Source organism: Sander lucioperca, chromosome 24 (assembly GCF_008315115.2).
Source record: "Sander lucioperca isolate FBNREF2018 chromosome 24, SLUC_FBN_1.2, whole genome shotgun sequence".
Taxonomy (NCBI): Eukaryota; Metazoa; Chordata; class Actinopteri; order Perciformes; family Percidae; genus Sander; species Sander lucioperca.
In genome coordinates, this window is record NC_050196.1 from 9,002,663 (window position 1) to 9,025,968 (window position 23,306).

Here is a 23,306-nt window from a genome sequence, read left to right on the forward strand (position 1 = left end):
GTAACAACCTTCCTTTTAAATGCTGCAGGAAATGTCACTGATGTCTCTCCTCTGCTGAACACGGCTCAGCCAAAAACTGACAAATGAAAAATGTAGCTTGGCAACAAGTGTGAGCTGTAGTATATTCTGTTTGATCTACACACAGAGCTGTGGCAGACATTTAAATAATGGTGATGTAAAGACATTTGCCAAAGAAAAGAAAATCATAGTAAACAAGTGGGACATCGCTGCAACATGCAGACAGCAGAGAGTAACCAGTAAACCGCAGTTTCCAACAATGTGGAAAGGACACTTTGGACCAGTGAGTCGCCCGCTGTGGTGTTTACTGATTAGCGTTTCATTTTCTCTCAGCCTAGCACATCAGAATATAGCAATGGCTACATTAATCAGTAAGCCATCCATCTGCAGCTTCTCCCTGAGGGCAGTGTTGGGTGCAGAGGTCTAATAAACTAGGCCTTATAAAACTAAATTCTCTGAGCAGCCACTTGCCACTTTCAGTCTACCTTGGTGTGCTCTCTGAAATTTCCTTGTAAATGGAGGAACTTGACCCTACTTTAACATTTTAATTATCTCGATAATAACTAGGATTCATTAAATGTTTCCTGCTGGTCTCTTCTTCTCACAGAGAAAAAAAAGGTATCTCTCAAATTTCATCAAATCAGATGAGATCTCTAAATAACTATTTGCCCTTGAGAGAGACTTACATGTCTTCTCTTTTGCTATGATGAAACTTTGGGTTTGAGCACCGATTTTCTCTCTCTTTCCTTTTCAGGTACTTGCTGCACTGCACTACATTCTTGCATTGTAAAGAAAAATCACAATGGAACTCTTACACACATCTAGCAACTCTTGGCATATTCTCTGCCAAATGTATAGATTTCCCCAAATGTACTGTAATATATTGGTACACCTGATTGTGGTGTGTGTGTGTGTGTGTGTGTGTGTGTGTGTGTGTGTGTGTGTGTGCGTGTGTGCATGCGTGCGTGTCTGCTTACAGGAGTTGGTGCTGTCGTCTTTGGTCCCGTCCATACTTCCATCCTGGCCCATCTGGAGATAGAAGCCCTGCCTGCAGAACAACCTGGTCACTATGCCCTTCAGCTGTGGTTCTACACAACATAGACACAGACAAAGACACAGGAAATAATAATTGAGAAGAATGTATCATCAAATAAGTACAGCCCTTCAGAACAAGTTAAAGAATAAAATGAGGCAAAATTGGTATTAATTTTTTTCAGCTTCAACAAAAGGATTTATCTACAAATTCATCCCCACAAATCAATTTTCACACAAATCCTCAGGGCACGTTTGAGATACACTACAGTTTGCCATTAAAGAACAACGTGACCGCATGCGACCCTATGCATCCTGAGGGATTTCATGTGCAGAGACTAGTCAGGCACATCCAATCCACTACAGGATTCTTGGACTAATCTTTCCTTTGTGGTCATCGTTCCATTTCAATAACGCAGATAAATTATTTTTGAAACTTTGATGGTGTCGAGCAGCTTCGTAATGGCTTAGTATCACCCATATTCTGTTTACTAGCTATCTATTGACCAATACATTGGTTCGTAGGTACGATTCCCTTTAACAAAACTCAAGATAACTGTGGATCTCTAATGGTTTCTCCCCACCTAAAACACATCATCTATAATGTCTTAAGGCAGAGAACTATACTGTATTAAAAATTGTTATTGCCACAAATTCTTAAATCAACAATGGTTGAAATGTAGATGTTTACATCATTACAGATTTAATATAGCAAACACAAGAAAATCACTGTTGTTCCCATTCTAATTTTCTAATTATTAGTGACTAAATGCAGTGTTCATCCATCTTGCTTTACAGTAATTAAACAGCAGTCACTTTGCCTCTCACAGTTTGGTTCTTGCATCTCAACATCAAATACAAAACGACTGAAGTAAAAAGAAAATAATTAAAACTACAACTGACAAAGAGTTTGGGAAGGAGCTGAAGGACAAAGACCGACTGAGTCACTAGATAAAGATGGAGAGTGAGAGACTGATAGAAGGATAGAAAGAAAAAAGACTGAAGATCTGGATGGTTGTGCAGGTACAGACAGACATTTGTTCCATTTTATCATCATTACTTCCATCACCCCTTCTGCAGATTAGCACCCTTTTTCAACAAAAACACACTCACGTTGGTAGGTCCTTGGTTGGTGACACTGATTATTTAATATGGCCGCTCACACACACTTACATGTGATGTGACCACACCCATTCTCCCTCTATAAAATATCAGTGACTTCACCTTCGTCGGCGCTTGCTAAAGCAGTGTGGGAATCCCCTTTGAACATATGTGTGTGAGTGTGAATGAATAAAGGTATACCTTAAATGCACAGGGAAAAGAAAAAAGCAAAGAGTGACCCAAATTTTTTAGTGTGTGAGAGAGAGAAAGAGAGAGGCAGGGGTGTTTTCCATCTTTGTGAAGGATCCATCTTGTGCAGCAGGGGGGAAGGAGGGAAGAGGAGCGGTGAAGCTTGCAGCCAGCACTCGAACTGACAAAACTCCCAGCACACTACTTACTGTAGCATGTTGTGTGGTGCAGCCAATAATAAATCTCAGTTAGATTAGAAGGACGGCTATTACATATGATAGCAAAGGATCTACCACCAGGAGGAGCGTAGTTACACGCACATCACATGGGGGCGCAAGGCTATTGGAAATCAGAATATGAAGTTATGTAAATTAAGATATATTTGGGATAGGATGGATGGTTTTTCATTCTTTCTGACACATAAATTACATACTAATTGATAATGAAAATATTTGATAGTTGCAGCCCTGTTCACAAACCAACAGATCCTCAAAACCATACAACGATTTAGGTTGTTTATTCCTACAGTCCAGTCTGTATTTTTATGCATTAAGTAAATATAATTCCATCTGACAGCTGTGATATTTCTTTCTGCTTTATGATTCAAAGTTTACCTGACCAGCATCCGTCTGTCAGAGTACAACAGAAGTCAGCACACACTGCCCACTGCAAAGAAACGGAAATCAGTCACATTTCAATCTCTCCATCCTTGTTTGTGTGACGCATTACCAGAGGAAGCCTCTGGAAATGTCATTTATTGTCTCTTATCTTTTTCCAAAACGTGTCATGTCCTTTATATTTCATCTATGACATGTTAATTTATAAAACATGTTACTAAAATAGATGCAGTGGCACAGGGGAGAGTGTACCTTCCAGCCCGGCTTTGCATTTATAAATCTGTCTTTCTGTTGGCTTATACCTGTCTGATATAGATATATTACAGCAGGTGCATTTCAGTGGCAGCATGTAATATCCAAGTACCTTTCCTGGCTGGTGTTGTGACTCAGCCGATGGGAATTTTCAAGTCCACGCATTTATTTTTCAAACAGGGTTTGTAGAAAAACATTCATATTTCTCAAAGTGAGATATGGAGAATAAAGGTTTTGGTTATTATGTTCATATGACTATGGACAATAAACCAAATGTATCCAATTACCAATATTATGGATCTTGTATCAACCTAGATTTACTCAAATTTGTAAATAGTTTGTTTTAGAGTTAAAGTGAGAATAACTAAAACAACCAATTACAACTAACCAGAGGTTTAATCAATCAACTCAGTCTAATCCAGTATATTTAACTGGTCATCCTGCAATTGATTAGACAAACACATGAAATGATATATTTATCTTATGTGATATCATTTATCCAGGAATCGATTTTTAATCACATCGACGTCCAGCCCTATTATGAGTACAATTACAGAATCAGACAGTGTTATTGTTGGTGTTCTCCCTGCTGTGATAGATGAAAAATCAATAATTCTCAACAGGGGACTGTCCTGCTGCATCCACTTAGCATCAACTCATCATCTACTTATGTGTTTATCCATCCATCTAACATCCAGTTATCCATTTACTCATATTCTAACCTGACATGCCCAACCGTTGGCCCTCAAGCAAGTGATATTCCTACCTTTCCCAGTATCTCCACATCCTGTCTGTTACTAGGGAAATTCCCATTCTCGTGTTGTCATGGCAACGGCATGAGATTGCAGACTGTTCCAATGAAAGGGTATTCCCCCATTTCACACAGACACACACACACACACAAACAGCTATATTTTCATCAAAATGTGATCTGATTCAATCAGTCAGCCCATCAGGCGGCCACGCTGATTTGACATGTCATATTGTCTGTTAATTCGCCCCAGTCTGAGTCTCAATACAGTGTTTAACACAGTATAAAATATCAACATGGGTGTCTCATACAATGCATTAAAAGACCTTTCTCATTCTTTCACATACACCATCTCACTAAACAACAGCACCCAAGTGAAGAATTCACAAGTAGCAACTGAATGCAACAATTTCATCCTTCGCCTGTGTCTTGGCCAAAAAGTTGCACTTGAACACACCTAAACGACTACAGTCGACGGCCAACTAGCACGTACAATCTGCGCCTGCGTGAAAGGAAATAACTTTCCATGCCAGCAGGCAGCGGTAATGTATTTGTCATTCAAAAAGGGAAACCGGATATATAAACAGTTGCTATGATACATCCAACAAAAACAGCGTTTGCCCGAATCAGCAGCGGCAGCACAGAGCCTACGGTCCCTCTGCTTGGCTCTCGGCCGAGACGACAGCAGACACCAGGAGATGGCTAACCAGACTGTCCATCTCCCAGGCTCGGCAAAGAAGTCTCCCTGTGGTAGGGAGGCGGAGGGACCGAGCAGACCGCTGCAGATGGCTGGCTAGTTAGCTAGCTTGCTAATTCCACCCAACAATGCCTTCATGCTACACTTGTTACAGAAAATGAGCCTAATAAAGTTGTCACTCGTCTGGCAATAGCAATGTGCTTTCCTACAATGTGACAACGGTGTGTGAATGAAACATTAGGTTGTTAGTTTTACTAATTTAGTGGCCGGCCCGCTGCATAGTTAGGTAGCTTGCTTGCTAGGGGGCTCAGTTCTCAGAGCTTGTTAAAAGGAACATTCAAACATATTTGTTTGCCAGTTTTGACAGCTCTGTGTGTATTTGATTGATCAGATAAGTTAAGGATGAGATGAAGATGAAAAAGCCTTCTGTGTGTGCCCTCTCGACAGTCATTTGTTAGCTTTCCTCACTACCCTTTTTCTTCTCGTGCACTAATTCGCTTAAGCTGAATAGGCAATCAGATGTCTTACCGACATCCCCAAATCTCATCTGTTGAATCGACCGAAAAAGAGGGTTTAAAGTCGATGAGTAGCAACGGTGCGTGACACACTGCAAAGCTATGGCTACGGACGCTCACAGTCGTCCCAACTCGGACCGATGGCCGACCATCTCCTTGTTGTGTCAGCACCTTTAGGGTGCTGAAAAGGGTGGATTTCATGTTAAAATACAGATATTGTTCAGACAGACACAGTAAATGTACATAAACTCTAATATGGCTTATCTGCTTACTATTATGCATTGATTGAAAGGTGACGGAACACCCTGTACAGATAGCCAGTCCATCAGGATAACATACAGACAACAGAGGTGACAGTGTTAACCACAGAGCTACATATTGAGCTACTGTATGTATTTTATTAAGCCCAAGTTCCACTGGAGTATCCTTACCAGGGGCCTGAAAAAGCACAACTGGTTCCTTTCAATGTGAGGAGCAGCAACTCGACTTGTATGTCCTCTCGCATCACTGAACTCCTCATCTCAGCAGTGAATCCTTATTTTTGACATATCCATATTTTCATCCTCTCGGTCACTACGCAGAGTGCATGACCATGGGTGAGGGCGCAACACAACAACAAACAGCTGTGTGGTTCAGCTCCCTTTTCAGCTGCAGTGCCTGACCAGCACTTAATCTTATTCTCCTCGTTAGCGTCACATGAAGATACGACGCGTAGATACTTCACCCCCCCGACCCACCACCACAACCTTCCTGGAACTGAAACATAATTGTGGTTTAAGGGCTTGTGAGCTTTAATTAGCTCCGAGAAAAGTAGTTTTTCCACTTTCCTATGAAAATGACAGTCCAACCTTGCAGGCATGAAGAAAACATCCTTCCAACTGACAGCTGTGATATTTCTTGCTGCTTTATGATTCAAAGTTTACCTGCCCAGCATCCGTCTGTCAGAGTACAACAGAAGTCAGCACACACTGCCCACTGCAGACAGAATCAGTCACATTTCAATCTCTTCGTCCTTGTTTTTGTGAAGCATGGCCAGAGAAAGCTGCTGGAAATTTATTGTCTGTTATCTTTGTCTAGAATGTGTCATGTTCTTTATATTTCATCTATGACATGTTAATTTGTAAAACATAATGTCAAATGTTACTGAATTAGACCTGGTGGCTCAGAGGAGATGTACTTTGCAGCCCAGCTTTGTATTTATAACTATATTTATAACTAACGTCTTTCTTTTGGCTTATATAACCCTGTAAAATATAGATATATTACAGGTGCATTTCAGTGGCAGCATGTACCAGAATACCTTCCCTGGCTGGTGTTGTGTCTTAGCCAATGAGATTTTTTTTAAAGGCTGCATGATTTATTTTTTGTATTGAAGCTACTAAAAGCCAATATTTTGTGGTGTGTTTCCTCACTTTGGCGGGGAACTCTTGTCCATTATGACATAATCAAATGCTCCACTCAAAGTCAAACTGATGAAGTAGTTTTAGGTGGAGTAGCAGCTCTTAAATGAGGCTGATTTCACTGCAGGATTTAAATACTGTTGAATAAAATCCTCCCACACCAGTGCCGTGAACACTCCAAAAAGCCAATTTTGGCTCCATGTCAGTCTAACTCTACCTGATAAAAGCATGCAAATTTGAGCTGTATTGAACCACATCTTTGAGTAATGAAGTAATGAAGGCTGCAGATCATTTTGAGTCTGTCTCTCCTTCACAAAACCTCTGGAAGACAGTAGGGGATGTTGGCAAATCTCACACGCACACGCACACACACACACACACACACACACACACACACACACACACACACACACAGCACAGAGATTGTGGATGTTGCCAAGCTTTCACCAGCAGCTCTCACAGCTGGGAGAGACGAATGGAGGGAAATGGGGGAGGTAGGGAAGAAGGGAGAAGGAAAAAGTAAAAATGATGCTGGAAGTAGAGATGAAAATATCTAAGGTATGTGGGGATGATTGGCTGGAGAAAGGTGATGAGCTGAGAAGGAGGGGGAGAAGAAAGAGGGTAAGAGAGAAAGCTGACAAAAATTGGAAGAAGAGAAAGGAGGAATAAAATGCAGAGGAACTGAAGCAAAGACATGAGAAGAGGAGGAGACAAAAGGAAAAAGAGGGAGAAGAGGAGAGAAACACAAAATGTAAAGGGATGAAAAGATTTAAGGTAGGAAGGGAAGATAAGGATGGAGAGGAGGAAGGGAAATGAAGGGGAGAAGAGGGAAAGAAATGAGGTAGGGGAGAAGAGTGACAAAAAGGAGAAAAAGGAAAGATAAAAATGTAGAGGGACTGAAGGTGATACACAAGGAAAGGATGCAAAAGAAAAAAGGAAGGTGAGAGGAGAGGAGGTTGTTGTCGTCTATTCTTCCCTAAAAAGGAAAGAAGAGAACAAGGCTGGAAGGAGGATGAAAAGATCTAAGGTAGGGAGGGAGAATTGGATGATATAAGAAGAGCGGTATAGGAAAAAGGGTCAAAAGGACGAGAAGAAATGAGGGATGACAAAAAGGGAAAAAAGGAAGAGAAGGGAGGAATAAAAAGGCAGAGGAACTAAAGACGTGGCAAAAACAAGACGATAAGAAAGAGGAGAGGAAGCTGTTTGTCTGTTTCTCCTGAAGGGAGGAAACAAGAGAGGAAAAGTAGAATGTAGCTGGAAGAAGGGATGGAAAGATCTACAGTAAGGTAGGGAGAAAGGTGACAAAAAGAGAGCATGATTTACATATAATCTGCATACTTAGGAGACAACGTCATTCTTCTGGACCCACAAGCCACTCCGTAGTCACACACAGTCATCAAACAACACATCAGAATGCAAAATATATCAAAATAAAATAAAATATTTTTTAATGCCCGTTTAGAAAAGGAAAGAAAATGAATTGGGGTTATGGAATTTCGCTCTTAGATCCCACATATTCCTGTCACTCACCAGACCAAACTGGTGAAAACCAATTCATGACTCCTACCTCTCCTCTATCTCTTCCTCTGCCTCTCCTCTCATTTCCTGCCACCTTCTCTCCTCCCTTCATCCATCCCTCCATTCACAAGCACCTGCTGGTTTCTCACACAATCCATTGATTACAACAGCACTTATCGCCTCTGCTACTGAACGCTAACCACAGCACACAATTACAACGTTCTCATTAATCTGCATTCACTGAGATATCTAATCAATTATCTGTGCATTGAGGGCAAGATGTGCCCAATGAATGAACAACTGGATTTGAGTGGCACACAATCTGAATAGTGGAAATTTGTACTTTTTGACCTCCACATGAACAAAAACCTGTTTCTTTTCATTTTTCATTCCACGAGAAAAATCTGAATTACATTGAAGTGTAATTTCAAAATAAGAGCTAAATTATGAGCTGAAAATGACAGAGCAAGGTAGAAATGCAGAGACAGACAGAGGGAGAGAGAGAGAGAGAGAGAGAGACTAGACAGACTAATCTGTGGCTTCAATAATGGATGTACCTGGAAACTACTGAACCATCAGGCACTACAGGACATGACAGTGTGTGTTGTGTGTGTGTGTGTGTTTTACCAACACAGAGAAGAGAGGGGGAAAAAGAGAGAGGGGCGAGTCTGTCAATTTGTTCATGATTGTGGTGTGTATTGTGGTGTGTATTGGGGTGTGTGCGCGTGTATAAGCGCGCGCGATTGTGCACCAGAAGGGAGTGCATTAAGGTGGTTGTGTGGCCGCGCGTAAAAGTGTATGAGCGTGTGTGCGTTTTTGCATTTGTGTGGAAGGACGCACATCTGCATATCAATATATCTGCGTGCATGTAAATGTCTGCATGCATGTGCGCGTTTGTCCGCCCCCCATTTCCCCCACACCTTGTCTCCGTAGCCTCCTTTTCTTCAAACCAAATATCCGGACTTTGGAGAAGATGTCGACCAGGTTCCCGTTGCACAGCCCCTGCTTCTTACCGGGGCTCTTCCGCCGCCGGTGAGGAGTCGGTCGGTGGGCGTGTTGCTCTCTCGCCTGTCGCTTCTGCCGGATCAAACCGCTGGCGATGGCCGCTGCCATGTCTCCGCCGACACAAAAACAGCCCCGTCTCCGTCCGTGTCTCCAGTCTCTTCAGTTGTGTCCACCGGAGAGGACGGAGCGCAGAGAAAACCAGACACAAACCTCCAGTCTCCGCGTTAGCGGCTATAACGGCCCCATACTTCAGCCACAACGCGGTACAGTCCAAAATAAAAAGACCACTTCACCTTAAAGCATATTTTCTGGTGTCATTATTCCCCAGGCCATTGATTTGAAACGTACAGCGGTTTACCTGCTCGTCACGTTTCACCGGTGTGTCTGTCAGTCAGATAACAGCACCTGTCACTGAACGGCTCCTCCAACCGATTTTACCGGACCTCGTTTGTCAGTTTCTGTTCCCATGGTCAACAGGCGAGACAAACAAAAAGGGAGAAAAGGAGAATGCCTCAGAAAAAAAATTCTGTCCTCTCCTCTGAAAACGTCCGTTTGTATTCCACTGAGAGAAGCGCGAGGCGCGCGTGCAGCCGCGAGCTGCTCCAGCTGCGTGAAACTAGCGAGAGTTACCCAGAGCATCACCGGAAAGAGGGCGGTTGGACTTTCAAAGTGAAGCTTAATGGGCTTTGTGTTATTCGAATGGATTATATAGCCCACATTAATGGCTCACTTTACAGACAGGCCTATTCCTATAGTCTATTCTTCTTTGATCTTCTGTCATTTTGCTACCTGTTGCTGCCATCAAGTGGTCAAAATCATTTCACCTAAAAAAAAAAAATGAAGATTTTGTTTTATCTAGCTAGAAATACAACAGTTTCAGCGCTAGTAAAATTAATGGTGCATTACACCCCTTTTACATCAGCCACACTAGGAATAGCCTATTTGCTTTAAAATATCATTAACAGTGGCAGCTACATGGCTAAATGTCTCCTGCAGTATCCCAGTTTCATCCTGTGTTATGTAAAGACCACTAAGTGTAATTTTTTTAGTCCTCTTTTATAATGTGTCTGTTTTCATTTAACATTTACCTAGTTTCCTGTATAAAGGGTGTATTGTGGAACTTCTTTAAACATGTTTTTCCCTTTCAAAGTCTACAGCAAACACTTCGTGAAAGGCGTAGAACATTTTTACTTAGAAATATGTTTCAAAGCTTAAAGTACCAATTATATTCTATTTTTATTTTGAAAGTAATGACCGGATGTCCCTGTAATTGTCGTTCTGGGTAATTTGACATTGGAACGCGCGAGCGCTCTCACACCGTTGCTGGAGCCACGAGCCCAGCGAGCAGTCACACACGCGCTCCCAAAAACAACCTGTCATCCTCCTAACGGGCCGGTGAAGAGGTGTGTGTGTGTGTGTGTGTGTGTGTGTGTGTGTGTGTGTGTGTGTGTGTGTGTGTGTGTGTGTGTGGGGCAGCCGCAAAAAGGAAATTGAACTGGTGGCTTCTAAAGGATCTGTCTTTGAAATGTAGAACCTTAATTACAAAAGCAGCATTTCTAGGCATACCTATGCTGCTCTCTAATTACATATTGATAATAAAACAATCACATACATAGACATGCTACTTTTCAAATGTCTACGGAAAAATTTACAAAAACTATTTACATTAAAAGAAATGTTTGTATTAAATACAGAATGGGGGCCTCACCTTTATGGATTTCAAAACTTTGAACAACTTGAGGTGAAATTCGATCAAGCCATTCTTAAAAATCCAAATTCAATGTGGAGTTGAAATACTGATCACATATTCTCTAAAGTTGGTGGATTCAAATATCTATTAGTGTGCAACTACAACATTGAAAAGAGTCCTATTCGTCTTTCTAACTTTAAAAAACGAGCACAATTTTCCACTGTACTGCTATTATACGGAACAATAGAAATATACTTTTAGGTTACGTTTAAGGGCTGTATATAAGTGCTCTATATCAATCTATATCAATGTAATATTGTTTTTTTTTTCACCTGGAATAACTTATTGGAATAATCATGTAAACAATTTCTGCTGGAAAAAAAGTTTGGACTATCAACAAAAAATCGTTTTGATTAATAAGGTTAAAGAAGGTTCATTTAAAGTCATTAATATTAATGTTACCCGGTTAGGTCCTTTTTTTGTCAAATTCAAAAATGATATTTGATGTGCCTTATGTGATTCCCATACTGAAACTGAAAACTAAAACTATTGTCCTCATCTGTTCTGGAAATGTGTAAATATTAACATAAACTGTGGCAAGATATTTAGATTCATCTCTGATAATATTATCTGTAACTTTAACTTTTACTGGAAAATGTGTTCTTTGGTATTTTCTCATAAATCTCATTATATTCTTTGCAAAGTTTGACATTTATAAATGTAAATTTGCCAAAGTAAAACCTCCTTTCTGTCATGTTTCAAGAAAGAATGGTGCTATAAATTAAGACAATAACTTTAAAACAAAAGAGATATTAAGACTTAGATTGTGCTCACCATTTAATGTTTTCACTTAATTCATTTTCTATTTATTCTTTGCTGACCCCTGGCATGTTTTGTGTTACTTTATTTTATTTCATTTATGTTTTAATTTAATTTAATTTTAATTGTCTTTTGCTTTTATGTATATTTTCTTATATATCTGGTTAAAAGTATTACTGTTTATTTGCATACTTGTAAAGCTTACTGATTTAAAATAAAGAAGAAAAAAGGTAGCAGGTGGCTGGATGGGGAATAAAACGTGGCAACAACCCTGCCTTCTACATTATCACTTTACCTGTCTTAGGGAACAGAGCATATTAATTGTGGATACAGCAAAATTGTGAAACATTTTTCATCCCTATCATAATAATTTATTTTAGACTGACACAAGTAAAGAATGTAAACTCATAATAAGAAGGTAATGCAGACAATGAAACCTGCTCCACTCACCGTCTTTACCCATACACTGCTACTGTCTGTATTCAGCTCGTGGCAGGCTTTCTGCTTTAAAAATGCAAGAGGTGGGCTAGATTGACAGGCTGATAAAGTGGAGGGCTACCTGCCTCACATGTCTGGTTTGTCTACTGTACACGTGCCTATACCTTTCAGAGACTGCTGTAAGATTATACTACAGGACACACTGTACAGGAGTACCACTTACATTTCCTCCCTCGAACAGTATGTGGGGGCAGTATCAGGTGTAGCACTAGCATGTACAAGCAGACAAAGTCAGACAAAGTATTATTATTTTTAAGTTATGCTCGGATTTAAGTTTTGCCTAAATTTCACAAGCCAATAAATGTGTCTTTCCAGTGCAGCATGTAGGTCAGCCAGCTCTCTAGAATAGGAGCTGGGCTGGGACCCATCTGGACACAAAGAATACTGAAATTAAATTTTCCTTTCTTCTGGGGAAAAGCATATCAAAGAAAGTCCCAAAACCTTTTCCAATCTATCTGTCCTTTCAATGGATAATGAACAGTCCATTTTGGCTGTGTGGATTATTAAAGGCAGGGTGGAACCCCCATCATATGCATGAAATGTACATGTCACCTTCAAGTGCCCAAAGAGCTGAACCATTTCCATCACTGTCAGTCCCAAATGTCAACTTTGCATATAAGATATCTCACTGTCTAATAGGTTGATTGTCATTCAATATGCTGATTGCAATCAATTTCCCAAGGAGATAAGCCTTTTGATCCCAATATAGATTGTTTCTATATTGCAACTGTTATGATTGTGATGTTATATGTGTGTTAGTCTGGTGTGGATACATTCAAAAAGGCTTGCAATAAAAGTTATATCAAAATAAAATGAGATGTAAAATGAATATATTATTGGTACTAGTAGTATTTAATTGTAGCCTGAATTTACTGTATTTTATTAGTGTTACTTTTTAAAGGAAATTATTGGTTTAAAAACTATTCTAAATAAATGAAAGTCCTATTCATTTTCAAGTATTTCTGTCTATGTTATTGTGGATCCAAAAAGGACTTGAGTGCAGTGGGTGAAGCATATGCAATTAAAAAATAATCTGATGTCGCTTTGAGGCTTCATGATGTCAGAAGCAGGTCAGAACTTTAACCAAAACATTTCAGCACCATGGACAGCGAACAGCCTCTCTATGACACTGGCTGACTTCCAAATTGTATACTTTTTCTTTTTACTTGCTGCAGCTGCCCTTAAAAAGTACGTACTGTTGCATTCAGTGTGCATACAATTGGGACATATTTCTTCATAACACTGCACCTTGAACTTTGACCCTCTTGCTCATATATGCTGTGCAAAGGACTGTGAGTCAGAATAGCCAGAAAAGCGTGCTTGTTTGCATACTGTAAAATCCGACCAAATGCAGTAGGACATCCTGGTATTTTTGTATTGGGACATACTAAATCTTTTACGGTCATACTAAATAGTATAGTAGTATAGGCATTGAAATGCAGCGACTGTCTTTCTCTACCTCCGTGTGTGTGTGTGTGTGTGTGTGTGTGTGTGTGTGTGTTTTACCAACACAGAGAAGAGAGAGGGAAAAAGAGAGAGAGGCAAGTCTGTCAATTTGTTCATGATTGTGGTGTGTATTGGGGGGGGGTGTGTGTGTGTGTGTGTGTGTGTGTGTGTGTGTGTGTGTGTGTGTGTGTGTGTGTGTGTGTGTGTGTGTGTGTGTGTGTGTGTGCTTGTTTTACTATATTCGTGGGGTCCAAAAACCGGGGAATACAGTATACTTGTGGGGTCTGCACAGCCTTGTGGGGCCCAAAATGCTGGACCTCACAAGGTTAAAGGGCTGTTTGAGTGTTAAGACTTGGTTGTAGGATTAGGGGTAGAATTAGGTTATGGTTAGGGTGAGGGTAAGGGTTAAGGTTAGGCATTTAGTTGTGATGGTTAAGGTTAGGGTAAGGGGCTAGGGAATGCATTATGTTAATGACGGGTCCCCACAAAGATAGTGAAACAAACGTGTGTGTGTGTGTGTGTGTGTGTGTGTGTGTGTGTGTGTGTGTGTGTGTGTGTGTGTGTGTGTGTGTGTATCTCAGGTGTCACAGAAATATGATGTATGTCGTTCCTCATGCCCACTAGGTGGCACCAGAGCGTCTCTAAGAACATCAGTCCAACAATAGTAGTTCACTGATAACAGTATTAATATTGGTAATACATCAATAACACTGTGGTAGTTCACTGTATGTGGTACATAATGATCAGTAGCAGTGTGGGACTCATGCACCTACAAAATAAAAGTGTAATGACTGAAAACATGTCCAAATAAATGCTATAATAACCAAATGGAGTTCTGAATGCAGACCAGAGCATATTAGACTTGGGCGTTTTTGTGAATTGATAATATGACATGTGCCAATAGGTTTTGACAATTTCCGTCCTGACATACTTTCTTTTGCTTGTTGGTCCTAATATGGCGTATATTCAAAAGTCTGTCACCCTGGATTCATCTTTTGTCCAATTTCAGCAGGTAAACCCAGACACTTCCACAGGATCCCAGGCGTTCCTTCTTTTGTCTTTGATGTTGCTGACACACTGCTTCGCCCTTGCTTGTCTCTCTCCCAGACAGCAGAGAACAAGGGATAAAGAGAGGAGGATGTGTATACTGTTATCCAGGCCAGTCCAAGTGAAGGAGCTATGAATAAATCAAAGCTTCATTTACATTAAAATTCATCTCTTCTGCTGCTTTTTATAACATTGGAGGAAGGCGGGACACAGCTCTTAAACTTCAAAAGATAAATTCTTCACACCCCATCCTTCTTCCATCCACTTATTCCACCATCCATCCCCTCAAACAAAAACCTCTGCCCATCACAAATCTGCCTGCTTCACGGTACACAGTTTGCAACACACACACACACACACACACACACACACACACACACACACACACACACACACACACACACACACACACACACCAAGAAAGTAAACTGAAATATGCAATAGTGTGCATTAATAAAAAAAAGGCCGTCCAGCCTTCTCTCCTAGAGAGAACACAAGAACACAGACAGATACACACTCCTCTTCTTTTCTATTCTATTTCAAGCTTTTGTGCATGTCTATGGTCTAAACAGTTTTTCTCTGGGCCTGCTCAGAGGCAACAGCGCCCTCTACAAGCAGTAAAAAAAAAAAAAAAAAAAAAATCACATTTGCCTGGGATATATTAACGTTCAGAGACCCATCCTTGAGCCACAGATCTTAGTTATGTGAAAATAGTTTCCTCATGCAAGTATGAAAAGACTAGCACCTTGTTCATGTGCAGAATTAGGGTTCAGTTTAGCAGTGCAGCTCTTACTGTAAGGTGCTCAAGTGCCCCTCTAATGTGACATCAGGCCAAAAATGTCCCATTAAGAGACCAGACATATCCTGGTTAGAAATGTTTCAAACAACATGCAATTTGGCACTCTGAGCGAAATGGGCAGGAATGGTCGCTGAGTATGTTTTGTCCATAGCCTCTATAGACTTTAGACTTATAGTTGTTTTTTATTCAAAGCAAAAACAATAGCATTTAGATGGTGAAAGACTGTCTTTGTCTCTGTCTTTTTTCAAACACCAACAAAAGAGTGCTGCCTACACCGACAAGAAAGAAAGAAAAAATAATTATACAGTACTGGCGACAAAACTGCTCGACTACCTTGAGAGAAGTACTGAACATGTTGCATGTGGGAGGATGAAGATGACTATTTGGTTCTGATCTTTGTTTTCTGATGCTGCACTGAAAGACAAGGAGTTGGCAGTGTATACTTGTGTTACTTGATCAGTTTTATAACTTTACAAGACCTAACATCCCACCAAACTGCTTAAAGGAATGGTTCGACCTTTTGTGAAATTGTTCCCTTTTCTTACTAGCAGCTTGATAATAATCTGTGCGTGAGGTACAGAGCTGGACTAGAGTCAGGATGTGCTAAGCTTAGCATGGCATATAGACTGAATGGTGAAAACAGCTAGCCTGAAAGCTGCCTATCAACACCTCTAAATTTGACTGTATTTTCTTATATCTTTTTATGCTAAGACAGAATAACCACATCCTGACTCTATCTTTTCTTCTCACTCTTAGAAATAAAGTAAATACATATCATTTCCCAAAAATGGTGAACTGCAGATTCACCTGGTGAGATTGGTCATAGGTATGGCCCACAAGAATTAGGCTTCATTTATACTGTCCATTTTATCAATGAAAGCTAGACTTTTCCCAGGGACTGCTTGTCGATCAAACAGCATCTCTGCAGGTGGCGCTCTTTGTTTGATCATGGTGACTATGGCTGCTCATGCTAATTAATGTGTTCCTCTCTTGCTCTGAACAAACACAGATAAACATAACATGCGTGTAGTATGATGCATTGAATCAAACAGCCAAACATCTGTAAGCCTGGGCAGCAGAAGAGAAAAGAGTTGAAAAAGAGATGATGATGATGATGGAGAAACGAGAGATGGAGCGACAGGGTGGAAAAAAAGAGAAACAGACAGGGAGGTAACAGATGTGGGTGGGTGTTCCCCAGACAGGTGTGAGGATAGCCACTCTGAACTGAGCAGGATGAGTCATAATTCACGCTCAGACACCCGCCCACACACTCACAGAGGCACAGACACGGGGAAGTCCACTGTTACCAAGGTAACGAGTGATTAGTGACGCAGGTAGGTCTCCGAACGGAGGGAGAGAGCACCTGCTGAATGGTGAGAGGATAACACACAGAGACGCACACATCTGGCATCAATTACATTCATCATACTGCATCTCTGACTTTATTCTCTCTCTCTCTCTCTCTCTCTCTCTCTCTCTCATACAACACTTGCATATATTCACACACATTCAAGCTAGTAACCAACAATAGCCTCTTTTCTCGCCCTTCTGTTTTCTCTCCTTGTCTCCTCTCATCTCCTTTCCTTCTTTCCTCTTCTCTCCTCTCTTCTCATTTCCTCCCTCCTCTCATCCCCTCTCTCATCTCCTTTCCTTGTCTACTCTCCTCTCTGTTTCACCTCCTTCCTCTCCTCTCTTTTCCTCTCATCACCTTTCCTTGTCTCCCCTTCTCTCTTAGTTTCATCTCTGCTCGATTTTTGCTCTCATCTTATCCCCTCTCCCCTCGTTTTCCTTTCATCTCCTGTCCTCTTCTCTCCTCATCTATCTTTGCAACATCCCCATCTCAGCGGGTAGAAGGAGAGAGGGAATGGAGAGACTAAATTATTCATTCAAAGCCCCTCAATCTTTTCTTACATCTCTGTCTGCTGCCTCTAGTGTATTGAATCCCCCTCCCCTCTTTCTCCCTTCTCTCTCTCTCTCTCTGTTATACTTAGTTCTCTCTTTTTCTGAATTTCTTCCGACACCTCTCTTGCTCACAGCACAAAGACCAGTGAACAACTTTACATGTACTGGGTGTCGGAAAAAATCACAGGGATATGTGTATCACAGGGATAGACAGTAAAACATACAGTATTGTTTTTCTTCCTTTCATACTAGTTTGTCAGTCAGGATGGTGAGAGTAAACCTTGTTTTTACTGCTAATTATCTACTGTATCTAAATGAATGTAGTGGATATGTTTGAGTTTGTATTATTAGTTTAAAGTGAGTCCTAACAGCAATATGCGAAGCAAAGAGTCATAAAGTCAGCAATTTGACACAGTAGTATCAGTTAGACAGCACTGTCCAAAGTTTGCTATCATTAGCTAACATTAGCCACCACAAGCTATACTGTCAAGTCAAGTCATTTAATTTGTATAGCACATTTAAACGAACAACAGTTGACCCAAAGTGCTTTATAGGTAGAGCAGGGAAGGCAGAAACAGTATGCCTTAAAGATACATACTCAAGTGTGCAAGATACCATGAATGCAGTTAGGCAAAGGTAAAATCAAATAATGTAACATAGAATAAAACAACAATGGAACAAAATTTGCAAATACAAAAAGATAAGAAAAAGTTGAGTTTGGTTCATTGCTCTGAAAAAAAAAAAAAAAAAGGAATTAAAGGGAGTTAAAAGCAAGACAGTAAAAATGCGTCTTCAGGTTTGATTTAAAACTGGCAATTGTGCTACAGGATTTGATATGGGGTGGAAGGGAATTCCAGAGTTTGGGGGCTACTACAGATCAGTCTGGGGGATGACAAGGAGTTGTTGGGTTGTGGACCTAAGTGACCTGGCGGCAGAGTAAGTGGACAGGAGATCGGAAATATACGGAGGGGCTTGACCATGGAGTGCTTTAAAAACAAAAAGTAAAACTTTAAAATCAATTCTGAATTTCACTGGCAACCAATGAAGCTCAGCTAAAACGGGAGTTATGTGGTTGTACTTTTTGGTGCCAGTGAGGAGTCTTGCAGCAGCATTCTGGACTAACTGGAGTCTGTTTAAATTATATTGGGTTAGGCCTGAGTTGCAGTAGTCTAAACGTGAGGTAATAAAAGCACGAATGATTGTTTCAAGATCGTTCTTAGATAAAAAGTATTTCAGCTTAGCTACTGTTCTAAGCTGGTAAAAACTACCTTTAACAAACAGAGCTGACTTGTTTATTAAAATTAAGAGAGCTGTCAAAGAGAACACCTAGGTTTCTGACCTTGCTCTGCAAATTTGATGACCAATGGCATTGCTCAGGTTTTTTGTAGAGGTGGGGGATCCAAATAAAATCATCTCAGTTCAGACCAAGTAAGGCTATAACGGGGCAACCTCTAGCTCACCTAGTAGAGTGTGTGCCCCATGTAGGCTGAGTCCCGTGCAGCGGCATGGGTTCGAATCCGATCTGCTGCCCTTTGCTGCGTGTCATCACCCCTGTCTCTCCCTTTCCTGTCTATCTGCTGTTACTATTGAATAAAGGTAAAAAAGCCCTAAAAAATAATTAAAATAAAAGTAAGGCTATAACAGTCAGTCAGTGTAACCCCTCAGTCAATTGAATTGAGTAACGGTATGTTTTATTGCTTATAAATTCAACTTTTCATTTAAAAGAAGAATATTGTTTCAACATTGGTTGTACTGGGCAGCTTCCAGGTGTGAATGTGATGTGTGTAACTAGGCTTTCCTGAATAAAGAGAACCTAAAAGGGTTTTAAAGAAAAACTAAACCAACAGACTAGGAAGCTGATTTGATTAGCAACAAGACAGAACAGAAGATAGACTGGAGAGATACTGAGGAAGAAGACAAGAAAACGGATTATCTGGAAAGACTTAGGCCTAGTAAAACCAGACAAAACTCCTTTTTAATTTGTGAGCCATTTTACCTTATAGGACTTAAGTTTTGGCATCATTCTACTTTCCCTTACTCTGTTTCCCATATAGTTGCATAAAATGTAACAAGTGGCCTGCTTTACCTCCTAAAACACAAGAAACCTCAGCTCAGACTGGCTGTTGACACCTTCTCACACACTGCAGGATTTATTCAGAGCCATTGCTAGGTGATGTTTGGGCTAAAATCAAACTGTTGATCCCAGAAATGCAAGGATGTGTCAGCAGCGTTGAGTGCTAAGGCTTCTGGATTCTCATTGAAGGCAAGGCACTGACATGAGTCAATTGGCATTATTTTAAAAATGCAAAAACAATGTTTTTCTGGTGCACTATTCCCTCAACCTTTGACCAAATCTGAGTAGTTTTTCTGTGACCAACATTCAAGCTAAGCAGGAGATCAATCTACATTTTCCTCTACTATTATTTCCTACTGGGGAATACAATATATTGTTTTAGTAATCAATATACTGTAATATACCTAACTTGCTTGGCTGTGTTCATTTCTCTGTGTGTTTGTGACCCACAAACCAGTTGTTTGAGTCTGATTTTTAAATCAGCCACATTACACTGGGTTATGTGTGTTCCAATTCACAGTTTGGGGACATTTAGTCATAGAGCTTGTCATGTCAGTTTGTTATAGTTGTAAATTCAGTTTAAGTAAAAATTGAGGATGACGCAAGTAGATTACACAGACAGTATACTGTTTATTTGAACTCAGTTAATTTCAAATATATCAATTATCAGTGTATCAAGTTATCTCCTGTCTGCATATCAAGCAACCCCACATGGGCCTCCACCCCAAGGTTAAGTACGTCAGACTCTCAACAACAGCAGGACTAATGGACCGTGGTCCTCTAAACACCTCACATATTACTATCGATCTCTCTTTTAAAAGCTCCCTGGTTTTAGCCTCAGGGACATTTCACAGGGATATCCTAAGGAAGTGCTATTCTAATATTCCTGGTGTCATTGGTACTTTGAAGTGTAATAGTAATAACAGTGAAAGTCAATTTGTGTTAGTCATGCCTTTTCTCCAGAGTGACCGACTGTAAAAAGACTGTAGGCACTGGATTACAGCTATTTTAAAAGCACTATTTTAATTGTATTTCCCTCCATTTTCAGATTTTCACAAAGAGGTCAGAGGTCACAAGCAGCTGCTAGAGCAGGTATAGAAGGAGGCTCAACTCATTAGTGACAATTTCCACGCAAAGCCATAACAGTTGAGAACAGTTGGAAGACTTCTGCATCAGAGTGGTTACATAATTGCTCCAGATCTTTCCCCCAGAAAGCCACAAACTGCAGCGGTAGATGGGAAGAGGGGGAGATGAGTGAGAGGGTGGAACTGTGGGGATGCGGGGGAGATAACTACAGAGACCGAAAAGAGAAATCCTTTGAATTAGGGAGGTGCTGAAAGTCAAAGCTAGGAGGAAATGGCGGAGGGTGGAGAAAAACATGGCACAGTCTAAAGCAGAGTTAACAGCTCTACTGTTTAGGAAGACATCTACATTTGTTAGGCTACAGTTAAGTTGGATTCTGTGATTTTAGAAATGTTAAAATAGGTTAACAATGACTTTTTACGTATACCTTTTGTTACCATTATCGGTTGTTTAGGTTTTGAGCTAGTTTTGAGTATTTAATAAACTTGTGAAGTTGAATGGTTGAGAATTTGTAGAAAAAGAGGGTAAACATCAATTTATAGAATTTAAACTAAAAGATAACATGAGGAGAGTCAACAAAGTCAAACAACGTAAGAAATAAAAAGATAAAAGGGATTATTTACTGTAAAAGCTAATATCTTTTCATGCTTTCTCATTCTCTCTATATCAATCACGCTGTGCAGTCAGTCAAGCAGACTGCCCCTTTAGTTACCACTTCATCTCCTCTTTATTATGTCTCCACTTAACCTACACATCATGACTGGATTTGATAGCTGACATCTATGAAATTGCAGCTTTCACCTGGATTCAATTACTACTGTGCCAACACTGTATTTCTATTAGGCCGCTTGCACACTGCCTGCGTGGCGTGAGCTGTCAGCTGCGTGGCATGTCCTTTTTATTTCGGCTCCCATGTTAACAGGTTAGAGTTTGCACACTGCCTGCGTGACACGCATGTTTCAGGCACGGCCAAGCCTAAAACATGTTACAAGTTACAAAATGATCATTGTCATAATAGAACAGGATATTAACAGCGGTGTCCCAAGTGAATCATACAATCACTTTAGTGCAGTGTAGTACTGGAGATGGAGAGTACTGACTGGACCATTGTCAGAGAAATATAATGCATCTGTCAATACAAATTAATTTACTCTGTCTTCGGCTATGGTTGTGTGAGTGCATTGCAGTGATTGGAGCCAGACAGCACTTAGAATTAAATGGTTTCCCCAACAGCTGCACTCCTTCAACCTCAGCTAAACCACAACTCCCAGCCCACTGCTCCTCTGACAACAGTACTTTTCATTGTACTGGCCCTTTAATGAGTAGTGACAGGGATTTTATTCTCATGCCTCTAGATGTTTAATTCACTGTAAACTGCTGGCCTCTCTGTAATGAGTCAGTCACATCTCGGGCGGGTCATTATTTGATTGTGTTGGCAATTCTGTCACAACATTTTGGCATCATATAAAAGACGTTGCACTTGAGTTGGTTTTAATACCACTGATCTTTGCTGTTACAGATTAAAATATTTTTGACACAGGTTTTAAAATGTTTTAGTTTGCTAGTTACTGCATGAAAAACAGTGACAATATGTCAACCATCTGAGTACTTTCAAATGCTTGTGTATGGCCGGCTGACTGACTAAGACACACAATTAGTTTTGATTAACAGGAACAGAGAGCGTAGGTAGATAGTGTGACAAGAGATAAAACATTAGGATTCAAGACTTAACAAAGCGGAATGTTTTCAGTGCCACCCACAGTCATGCACACGCTGGGCGAGAACTTAAGCTTATCTTAGCAGTTCCAGTCAGCTATAGTACGAGCAAAATAATGCATTTAGCTATTTTATCCTGGAAACTGTGTTATTCCTCACACATTGCTGTGGAGAAAACTTCTCAGAGGAGGAGGATAACTGATGAGGTGGTGGATTTTTGGAAAAGGATCTTTGTATTGTCATGATTTCTGGCAATAGGCAGGGTATAAATGCAACATTCTTAACTGCTCTGGGTGGTGAAAACATATTTCTGAGACTGACCTCTCACTAATCTGCTTTACCCACATTGCTGCATTAAAGGCACCTTGTATACAGTATGTGCATGCGTGTACAGTAATCCCTCTCAGTGACAGTGTCAACACTTCAGCAGCACAGTAAATTTGAGGATCCCATTCAGCCTGTGAGGCTAACATAAGACTGCATCTAATCCAAGCTGTGCCACAATACAAATCTAAGAGCAACACTTTTTACAGGTATAACTGCGGTTTGAGAGGGAATACAGACATAAATACAACATGCCCACCCTGGGATATGAAAATACTGATTTTCTAACCCTTTTATGAATGCTTCCATAGGGGCTTAGAGAGAACAGGCTAATGGGTTTGAGATGACAGAGTTTACAATTCATGTAAACTTGGACAAAAAGGCTGGAAATTGCTCCAAATCTTCTCCTTTCATAGGAGCGACTTAGGCAGAGAGTATTAATTACTGGTGTTCACCATTAAAACACAATATCATAAGCATTTTTATCAGAGGTGAAGCCTTTTAGATTCTCATTATGACATGTCTAAGTCAGCTTCAATGAATTTGCTTTTCACTGCCATTTTGGAAAAGTTATAATAATAGTCAGCAGGTCTGGTGCCGTTTTAACCTCTGTCCATCCTACACCCCCAATCCGACTGTTTGTCATTTGACCATGTTGGCTATCTAAAGTTTATCTTGAACTGGTGGTATGTGTTGGTCAACTTGCTCTTCTGTGGCTGCACATACCTGCAAATTTGGCTGTTTTTTTATTAAAAGAATTTGCTTGCCTAGTGAATATTCACCTGCAGTGACCCATGTGGGACAATATTTATG

General features: G+C 40.4%; 1 protein-coding gene across 7 annotated transcripts in view; it reads right to left on the reverse strand.

The window, feature by feature from the left end:
* The window catches only part of LOC116044400 (fibroblast growth factor 14-like), a 75,596-nt gene that overhangs the window by 26,127 nt on the left and 26,163 nt on the right, over positions 1 to 23,306 (reverse strand). For 5 of the 7 annotated variants that reach the window (XM_035998412.1, XM_031291531.2, XM_035998411.1 and 2 more), the window contains exon 2: positions 996 to 1,106. In XM_035998412.1, coding sequence (XP_035854305.1) covers positions 996 to 1,047 — 52 coding nt within the window. In that variant the 5' untranslated portion in view covers positions 1,048 to 1,106. Of the gene's footprint in view, positions 1 to 995; positions 1,109 to 9,010; positions 9,701 to 23,306 lie in introns of those variants that run through there. The other 2 variants (XM_031291526.2, XM_031291530.2) reach the window with 2 other exon arrangements.